The sequence below is a fragment of the Trichosurus vulpecula genome, chromosome 6, assembly GCF_011100635.1.
Source record: "Trichosurus vulpecula isolate mTriVul1 chromosome 6, mTriVul1.pri, whole genome shotgun sequence".
Taxonomy (NCBI): Eukaryota; Metazoa; Chordata; class Mammalia; order Diprotodontia; family Phalangeridae; genus Trichosurus; species Trichosurus vulpecula.
The window spans coordinates 271432045-271442071 of NC_050578.1; the positions used below are offsets into that span (position 1 = coordinate 271432045).

General features: G+C 53.5%; 1 protein-coding gene across 4 annotated transcripts in view; it reads right to left on the reverse strand.

Annotated features, from left to right (window-relative positions):
- The window catches only part of SYT7 (synaptotagmin 7), a 91970-nt gene that overhangs the window by 44561 nt on the left and 37382 nt on the right, over nucleotides 1–10027 (reverse strand). For all 4 annotated transcript variants that reach the window (XM_036763068.1, XM_036763066.1, XM_036763065.1 and 1 more), the window contains exon 3: nucleotides 3587–3666. In XM_036763068.1, the coding sequence (XP_036618963.1) occupies nucleotides 3587–3666 (80 nt within the window). The remainder of the gene's footprint in view (nucleotides 1–3586; nucleotides 3667–10027) is intronic.

A 10027-nucleotide genomic window follows, 5' to 3' on the forward strand; every position in this document is an offset into this window, starting at 1 on the left:
CAGCAGGGGTGGGGGGAGCCCAGGTCCCCATTCAGGCTGGGGGTCCTACATGGCCAAGAAGTTCCATTGAAAAGGGTGGAAATAGAGCCAGGCTAGGAAGGGGTATAGGAGAGAGCCCAAGCCTTGAGGTGGGGGGAAGGGGCACTCTAATGTCAGAGCAGGGGTCAGTGTGGTTGAGGTGGTCCAGGACAAATGACCATGTTGCCCTCTTTAAGGTTCAGAGAGGCCCTATTTGGGTGGGTGGGTGGGGGAGGTGGGAAGGGTGAGAAGGCAAAGGGAGGATTGGGGAGGACCTTCATGGGATGGAAGTACTTTCAGGTTGGGAGAGACCTTTAAGACCCTGCCGAACCCCAGAGCTGGGATTTGAACCCAGGTTTTCTGATTCCAAAATCAGTGGTCCCACTGCTCCAGACTTTCTCTGAGAATGTTGCAAGCAACAAGAACCATGGCAGAAGAGGCTTCAACTCTACCCTCCTGGGGTCTCCTTTGAAAGTCAAACCACCACAGAGGTCAAAGACATAGCAACTCCCTTTCCTGCCAAGGCCCCATGCCCCTTGGGGGCCAAGAAAGCCAGGGGATCCAAAGTTCAGCTCCCTCCTCTCAAGTTGGTGGAAACTGAGACAGAAATCTACCCAACCTGAGGTGGGACAGGGCAGAGAGAATTTAGGTGGGGGTGGGGAAGAGAAGCATGAGAACTGGCATTGGTCCTTGGGGTACCAGCCTACACCCAAGCTTCCAGGGCCCCAAACGGCCAAGGAGCCAGGGCCCTGTAAAGGGACAGGAGCTCCCTTGGGGTGGGACAGAGCTGGTGCATCTTTCTTGGCAGAATTGGGAAAGGAAGGAGGGGCCACAGTGAAGGCCCTTGTAGATGGACACTCCCATATTCTCCCCTGCTCACAAACCCTGATATATTGAAGTACATCCCTCCAGGTCTCCAATCTCTTATCTTAAGGCAGACTCCTCCACCCAATAGGTGCTGCCATGGAATTGTCCATGGTGCTGAATTGTAGGCTCAGTCGCCACTGACCACACAGCTCTTGGTGACATGAATCACATTCTAGACCCTGGGTTCCCACAGCTTGGCTGCAGCAAATGGGATATGGGACAAGGTTCCCTATTCTCAAAGACCCAGAGTAAGCCCATCCCGATGAGGGAAAAATATAATTCAAAATTTTCTCAAATGAGGAACCTTACCCAACATAAGCCTCTCTGGGGAAGATCTCAGCCCTATCATCCACCTGAGAGTTGGGTGATTCTAGAATGCTCCCCTTCTGCTGTACAGCCTTCTCCTCCCCCATCCCAGTCTCATCAGCATAGACACTCACAACTTATTCCTCTCCTCCCTGAACCCCTTGGACTGAATCTTGGGCTCCACTGCCCTGGGGGTGTCTTATCATCACAAGATGGGCAGCATTGCTTGGACACTGAGGAAGGGAGAACAGGCCAGCTCAGAGAATGATCTTCAAAACCTGTTGAGGGGGGTGAGTGAGGATGGATTTTGGGGGCCAAAATACAAAGGCCTCCAAGATGGATTGTTGGTGGTAGGTCCTACAAACCTGAGAATGGAGACCCAGGCCACATGGATGCAAAACAGCCCATGCCTGATTCATGCCTAGGTTCAGGGGACCTTTGAAGACACCAACTCTGGTCTAGTGTGACTAGAATTGCCTTTCTTTACCCCTACTGATGGGCCACAAATCTGTCCTTCTTAGAGCTAAGGGCCTCTTTGCTAGACTCTAGTTCTTGTGCCTGGGAAATAGATTCTGATCATCCTAGAGATGGGGACCCTTGCCCATAGCTCTTCTGAAGGTTTGGGGGCTGGGAAATGGGAGAGGAATTCCAAAAACCGGCTCAGGGGCGACTGGGCCCAGCTGGCCCCACATCAGAAAGCCCAGGGCCTCTTGAATCAATGTCTCAGCTATGGATGCCCAAGCTCCCAGCTCTGAATCTGACAGGCAGCCCAGTAAAACAAAGGGTGGCTTCAAAGGCGACCTGTAGTTATTCCTGGGGCTGTGGCCTCCTTCTCTCCTCTCATCTCTCACCCTGCTCCTCCCTGGCTTCAGCGAAGTCTAAGCCTGGAGCCAGGCCTGAGTGTGGAAGGAGAAAGAAGGGGCAGAAGGAGGAGAAAAGGGGACCAGGAAAGGGTGGCAAAGGATAGTTGGAGGCAGAAGAGAAAATAGTGGGAAGGAAAAAAGAGGAGAGAAAGAAGGGAGGGAGGAAAGGATGACAGAGAAGATGGGGAAGAGGGGACAGGGTGGGGAGAGGAAAGAGAAGAGGTGAGCAAGAGGAGGGGAAGGAAGAAAGAGGGAAGAATGAAGGGAGAGTGATGTGGGAAGTGATATGGTTAGGGAGGAGTAAGTGAATAGTGATCAGACCCAGCACCAGCCTCTTGGGGGGAAGCTGGTTCTCTGAGCCCTCCCCTCCAGCCCAGGGTCCCCACTGGGTCCCCAGCTGGCAGCTTGTAGGGGGAGAACAAAGTGGGAGAGAGTGGCACACTTGTTTCACTGCCCACCAGGCCAAGAACCTCTGGAAATGACATAGGGGAGGGAGTAAGTTTTCTGATTCTCTAAGCCTAAGCTCAGGACCCCCACCCAAGGCACCAGGCTCCTCTCCTATGGCTCAGATTGGAAAATGGAAATGCTCTTCAAGTCAGGAAGAGGAGATTCCTCAGTACCGGGCTGGGGCTGGGGGCTCTGCAGGGTAAGGTCTGGGAACCAACCTCCAGCCAGGTTCATAAGCAGGAAAGGAACCCTCCGGACTTCTGACAGATGGGCAAGGAAAATTCGAGGGAGTCTCGGGGAGGGAGGGAGGAATACCGAGTAGCTTCTCTATTCCACCCCTCCCATCAGAACCAAAACAGCCATAGGGAGGGGAAGGTCTCCCCCAGGTTGTCCAACAAGCTGGTGGAGTGCATGGGGAAGGTAATGAGGTAATGTCATGTCCACTTTACAGATGAGAACTCAAGGCCCAAACCAGTTAGCAAGTCACAATCTGGTGTCAGGCTAGGATTTGAACCTAGGCCCCCTGACTTCAATTCCTCCTCTTTCTACTGCACATCAATATTGTTGAGGCCTGGGGCATCATGTGCATGTGCAGGGGGTTTGGGGTGGTGTGGATGCTGGGATGGGGGCCCATAGGCAACTTAATTCTAGTGGAAACATCGTGGAAAGGGCAGAGACCCGGGTGAAGAGAGGAGAGGCATGTAGAGCAAGGCTCAGAAGATGTCGGGCCCCTTCTAGGGGGATGGACAGAGGACCTAGGGAAGGGAACGTTCATGGGGGGAAGTCTGTGTGTGGCAGGGAGATGTCAGAGGATGGGGCGTGGCTCTGGGCAGGGAGTAGGAGGAGGGGCGTGTCAGGGTGAGGCTCTGGAAGGGGATGTGGAGATTCGGAGATGTTGGGGTGCTTTGTAGGAAGGTGGACATAGGTATGGGGAAGTCTGTGTGTCAGGGAGATGTCACAGAATGGGACAGGGGTGGTGGTGGAAGGAGAGCTGTGGGGACTCCTCTCACCTCAGTGGCCGGTTGCCTCGATGCCCCTGCCCCACAAGCCGATTTGGCCCACCCCACACTCCCCCAGGCACCTACTTGATAGCTTTCTTCTCACTGCGCCCACGCCCAGAGTCTGGGGTGCCCACGGTCTCTAGGGAATTCTTGTAGCGTTTGCCCTGTGGAGAGAATAGCAGGGTAACTCAAGCAGGCACCTTGGTCTAGAGAGGTCAGCAAGTCCCTATTTTACAGATGGGGAAATTGAGGCAAAGAGAGGTTCAGTGACTTGCCCAGGGTCAAGCAGGCAGTAAATGTCTGGAAGAGTGTGATTCAAACCTAGGTCTTCATGTCTCCAAATCTAGCACCCTGTGCCCTGTGCCACATTGCCCCTGACCCTCAAGGCTACCCTCCTGCCAGGCAGTAAGTAGTAATCTCTCCAGGCACCCTAAGGCTCTATCTCCAAGCTCATTCTGGTTTCACCAACAGGCTACTGAATGTGGCCATTTTTGCCAGGGTCTTTGTGACCTTGGGCTAGTCTCTTTACTCCTCGGGGCTCCAGACAACTGGCTGGGACTAATTTATCAGGCCCCAGACAGGCTGACATCTTGCCTGAGGGAGGATGTCCCCAGATCAATTTAAGCCAAAGCAACAATGCATTTCCTGAGCACCTACTATGTGACAGTCTCCAAAAGCAAAGGAGGTGAGATATGGGAGTACACTATTGTACAACCACTGGTGCTTTGGGAATCTGAGGCCTGCTACCGCCTCAAAATTCAAAGCCGAATCCTTCCAGCTACACATCCCCTCTCTAGCCAGGACGAAATTCAGAGGAGTCAAGAGTGAAGGGCAGAAGGCTGCATTTCACTTTTCACAACTCATCAGTAACCAGGCCTGTCCCCAGGAACATGGACAAAAGGAGGAGACGTAGTGATACAGGAGAAAGAGGACCAGTGTTGACAATAATAAGGGATATCTGGGTTCAAATACCCCCTCTGTGACCTTGAAAGCATGTAACCTGCATGGGCCCCAGTTTCCTTGTCTGTAAACTTTCTTTCAGCTCTAAGTCCATGCTCTTATGAGCCCGTGGTTCAGAGCCCCAAGGGGGCTTAGATATCACCTAGTCCAACCCCTGAATTTTACAGAGGAAGAAAGTGACACCCAGAAGTTTTCCTTAACAATTAGTTACCAAAAAGTAGAATGGACTTGGGATAATGAGTTGCCTGTTGCTGGAGGTCTCCAAGCAAAAGCTAGATGACCATTTATTGGGTGGGTTCTTCTTCAGACAGAGATCAGTCTGGATGGCCTGTGGTACCTTCCAGCTCTAGGACTCTGTGATTAGGATGCATTCACCCACTATAGTCCCAATGCTAGAATGTAGTTCAGGGGCTCGAACTCAGGTCCTCTACCTTGAAATCCTGTGTTCCTTTGGATGTCAGGTTGGCTTTGCTCCCAGGCCCAAGCCTGTTTTCCCATCCCCCAGGGTCCTGGCCAGGCTCCCAGATGCACAGCTCCACTCTCCATGGACAGACGGCTCTCCGGTGCCCAGCCCAGCCACGTCACACTGCCCACGTCACCACCCCCGGATGGCGTGGGCAGCAGCCCCACAGGGCTGGCAGGGGCCCACTGACGTGAGCAGCTGGGGCAAGGAGAGGAGAGGGCCATTTGCTTTCTACTAACTCCTGGCTGACCAACCGCTGACCTGGACAGGAACTACAGCCTAGCCACTGCTCTGGCCAAGGCCTCCCCTTATGGCTCCAGTGCCCTAGAACCTTAAACCACACAAACTTCAGATTCTAAAGAGGAGGGAAGGGAGGCATTTAGGACTTATTGCTGGGGAAATGGAGATTTTATCTAGTCTAGTTCTCTCATTTTACAGATGAGTAAACTGAGGCATAGAAAGCATGATGGATTTAGACCTGGAAGAGATCTCTGTGACCCTAGGCAAACCACTTAAGCTCATTGTGCCTCAGTTTCCCTTTCTATAAAATGAGCAGGTTGGACTTCATGGCCTCTAAGGTCATTTTGAAATCTATTATCCTATAATATATAGTCCAACACTGTTCAGGAATCTGAAACCTAGAGCGATCAGGTGATTTCCAGAAGTAGCTGACCAAGAGGATGCAGAGAACAAACAGCAAGGCCAGGATTCAGGCCTTCTGACCCCAAACTCGGGGTCCTATCTACTAAATCACATGGGCCTCTAGGGTAAAAGAGGAGAGAACATATCTTAGCATCAGCTCCCTCTTTGTGGTCGTCACACATAGGGGAGAAGGGGGCCAAGGACCCTGCCACAGATACAGAGAAGGTCTGGCCTCTCAGAAGATGCATTTTGGGGAACATTCTGTCAGAGGATTTGCACCTGGCAAGGACTTGGATGCCAGCTAGTCTTTTTACAGACAAGAAAAGTGAGGAATGCTTGCCCAAGGTCATAAAGATAAGCCAGTCAGCAGATCCAGGGTTCGAATCCCTCTGCTCTGACTCCAAACTCAGCCTTCCAAGGAGAGGTGAGTGAGCAGGCCTGAGGTCCCTGACCAGGCTGTCTGGGGAGGGGGAGGGAGCGCCAGGACTGCTGCTGTGGCGGCAGAGGAACCTGCATCAGAGGAAGGTGAGTTCTGTTCACCTTCTTGGTTTGGGTTTCTAAATATAGCCTCCTGCGGAGCCTGGTGCCATTAACATTCCTCTCGGCCACCCAGCACCCCACATGCATACCGATGACAAGAATGGGCTGAGCCCAGGCCACCCTGCTGGCCCAGAACCAGCTAGCCACTCTCTTCCCCTCCCAACCACTGGGGCTGAGGCCTAGAGCCTGGACCAACAGCCTGGCTGGTCAGGAGCCTCACTGCAGGATCAGAGGGGGCTGAGTCCCACTGACTCCCTGATGCCAGAGGGCAGAGGGTACCCTGTATTGGGGAGAAACTGGGGCTACTCTGCTGCTATGGGAGATTTCTGTGTTGGCTGCTATGATTCTGCCCCTACCCTGAACTTCTGAGCACCAGCTGTTGGTTCTAAGCATCCTGGCCTCCCAGCACCCAAACACACACACACACACACACACACACACACACACACACACACACACACACACACTTTTCCAGCATCCCATAATGCCGCCAACACTGGCCCCATAACACCCAATTATCCCGTCCTCCCCAAAGCAAAACAAAAGACGCTCCCACAGATGCTCCCTTCAGCTGCAGCCCCTCCACAGGCAGAGTCCACAAATTCCCACAGAGGCAGGCAGCTGGGAGGGACACCTGAAATGTGTGAGGAGGGAGGGGCTCTCCTGACTCATCTCCCCAGCATCAGCTCCTGGTGGGCACCGTTCGCACCCAGGGCCCAACTCTGCCCTAAGTAGGTTTGACCTGAAGCAAGTCACCTTGGGCTCCTGAGCCCTAAAATGAGAAGCTTGACTAGATTTCTTGAGGTCCTTTTCAGCACTAACACTGTATGTTCTCGAGCTCCCTCCCAGGGCTGACATCCTGTGTTCTAAGGGCCCGCTTACATCGGTTGTTCTCTGTTCCAAGAGTCCTCCTCTAGACCCAACAGAACCATAGTTTTGGTATCTCTACCTGAGCTTGGCCTCTAAGGCCTTCAACCTAGAGGTACCTGATCTCTTAGCCAGCCAAAGAAGCCTGGAGACACCTCAAAACCCCAGAGGCCATTGAGAACAATCCCTACCTGAACACAAGTGCCCTAGCCAAGATCCAACCCCCCCAAGGTTCTAAGGTCTCTGGGACTGGGGGACTCATTCCCCTCACAGGGAGCCCAGTCCATTTGGGAACAGCTCTAATGGCTAGGAATTTCCAGTCTCTCTCAGGCCCTCCCACTCTTGCTTTTGCCTTTCATCATCAATCTGGGACTTACAAGACAAAACTGCTACCAGCTCATTAGGAAAGACTATGACTTGCCCAAGGTCACAGAGGTATCAAGAGGAAGAGCCAGGATTTGAGCCTGGCACTTCTGCCTCCAATCCAGCAAATTTCCAATCATGTCATGCTAGTCCTCAATATCCAGGCCCAATGTTTGGGGTTGGCCTGCCCATACCTGTCAGAAGTGGACTCTCCCATCAGTGAAGGGCTCCGCACAAGCAGAGGCCAAAGGACTATTTGCCCATTGATGTTGTGGGTAGGGGTGGGTAGAGATTCCTGTTCAGACACAGGTTGGACTCGACAGATGAATGAATGAAAAAATATTTATTGAGGACTTACTATGGGGCTAGCGAGATGATCTCAGAGGTCTCGTTCAGCTATGAGATTCTGAGGTTCCAAAAGGGCGGCCTAGCTGGCTGTCCTATGACTCCCTGGCACCTCAGACCTTGTAGCCAAAGGGAGCAGCTCCCTAAAGACCCCTTGGTACCTGCCGCCCCTGGGCCATCCACCAACATCCCCCACTCTAAGTCAGCACAGAGGTCAGGAGTCATTCTGTGGACTCCCCCCACCCAACCACATGGATGTTGTTAGCACTGCCCCCCACCCCTACCCCAAGGTCCATGGAGACATCTGGGCTGGAAACTATTAACACAACCCTCCCATAGTCAGGCAATACACATGTGGTGCAGACACAAGGCACTGGCCCAGGGCAGGTATTACCATGTAACTTTGGGCAAACCACTTCTCCCTAGGTCTCCTTGGTCCCTGGCCTAAAAAATCTTGGGATTGGACTAAATGACCTCTGAGATCTCCAGCTGCTCTAAACTTCGGGTCCCAGAGACTCCTAATAGCTAACCTCCCCCTCCCTCCAAGGGCCACGAGAATCCTCTAGTTTCATGGCCAGCCAGCAGCCCCTCGCCCTGTCACTCAGTCTTCCTCTGAATCTCTTTACCAAAAACGTTGGCAACTTCTGTCTAAGATCCATCCAGGCTGCCCCAGGGTCACATAACTGTCCCCTCCTCAAGGGTTCCACCTTCCCCTCCCCAGCTCAGAGGGCTCCTGCCAGGCCCTATGGCTGGGCCGAGGATGGCCCCATGGGGGCAGTTGATGGTTCAAGAGCTGGTCTGAGAAGAATTGAGGAAGGGGAGACAGGCAAGACCAGGAGGAAAACACCAAGGGGACCTTGGCCTGGCCTGGCTGACGTCAGAGAGCTTGGAAACAGCTCACCATCCCCTCCTCTTACACCTCCTCCTGCTTCCAAGAGAGAGTCAGCAAAGAGGGGGTCAGCTGAGCTGAGCTGGAAAAAGCCGGCTAGAGATTAAGGAAGTTATTAATGTTCGGAGATGGGATCTGCAAGCATGGGGCTGTCATGTCATCCCTACTGAGGGGATGGGCCACCCAGGAGTCTTGTGGATGGGAGCTTGGGGCCCCTCAGGGAGAGGAAGCAGACGGATGAGGCCCAAGGGCTCCTGAGCCAGTGGAACAAAGGAGGTGTCTGGGGGGCCTGTGGAGAGGGAACCAAGGGTTAGGGAAAGAATGCCCTGGGTGTGTGTGTGTGTGTGTGTGTGTGTGTGTGTGTGTGTGTGTGTGTGTAGGTGGGGGGAGACAGGCAGAACACAAGAAAACACAGTGGTTTCCAAGTTTCCCAAAAGGGAAGGAAGGAGCAGCTTTGGCCAGAGACCCTGAGCTCTGTGGTCTGGCATCCCATGACACCCACTTAAGGAGTCCAGGCTCCTGGCCCACTACCGCCCATCCATCCATTCTGCAGTCCCCAGATGGGTGGGAAGGGCTGCCTGTCCTTCTCACCTTCCTTGTCCACCAGGCGCCAGTCTGTCCTGATTGTCACCTCTGCCTCTGGGGACCCAGCCAGCCTTGAGGTCTGTGCTGACAGCCAAGGCCTGGCCCCAGCCAGAAGGGCCCAGTTCAGTATCTGCAGCCTCGGGGGGCCGGGGGGGGGGGGCTCCCACTCTATTTGCCCATCCTGCCTTGGGGCTTCAGGGAAAACACCATCAGCCCCCTCCCCAAATTCACAGCAAGAGAGATCCCTCCACAACAACATACAGAGTCATAGAGATACATCACATGCACACACAAGCGCATATACACACACACATGCGCACACACATGCACGCAGTCAGCCCCATAGATGCCGGTGGTTTGGAATACTCAGTGGGCCTATACCCTGGCCTGCTGCTGCCCAGGAAAAGTCTGGCTCTCCATATTTTGCTTACTGACTGGCTCCCCACCTTTGGGAGAACTTGCCCAATTTAGTCAAGTTAATAAGAATTTATTGAGCACCTACTACGTGCCACGCACTGCTAAGTAAGTGAGCCTCTCTTTGTCTTTGTGGCCACAGAAGGTGGTGGGGTGAGAGCTGACTTTTGGGTCAGCCCCTTTCCCTCATCCCCAGACTTCTCCTCCCCTCCCATACTCTCTGTTCCAGCCAAACCAGCTGACCTGCTCTTCTGCATCCATGACATCCCATGTCCCTCCTTCAAACTTTTGGACCTGCCATCCCCCCTGCCAGGCACATTCTTCCTCTTTCTCTTGGTCTCATGGAATCCCCAGCTTCTTTTAAGGCTCCTATGAAGCACCCTCTCCCACCCAAGGTCTTGCTGCTGCCTCCAGGTGTTCATGCCCTCTGAATGACATCCACCCCCCCCCCCATTCA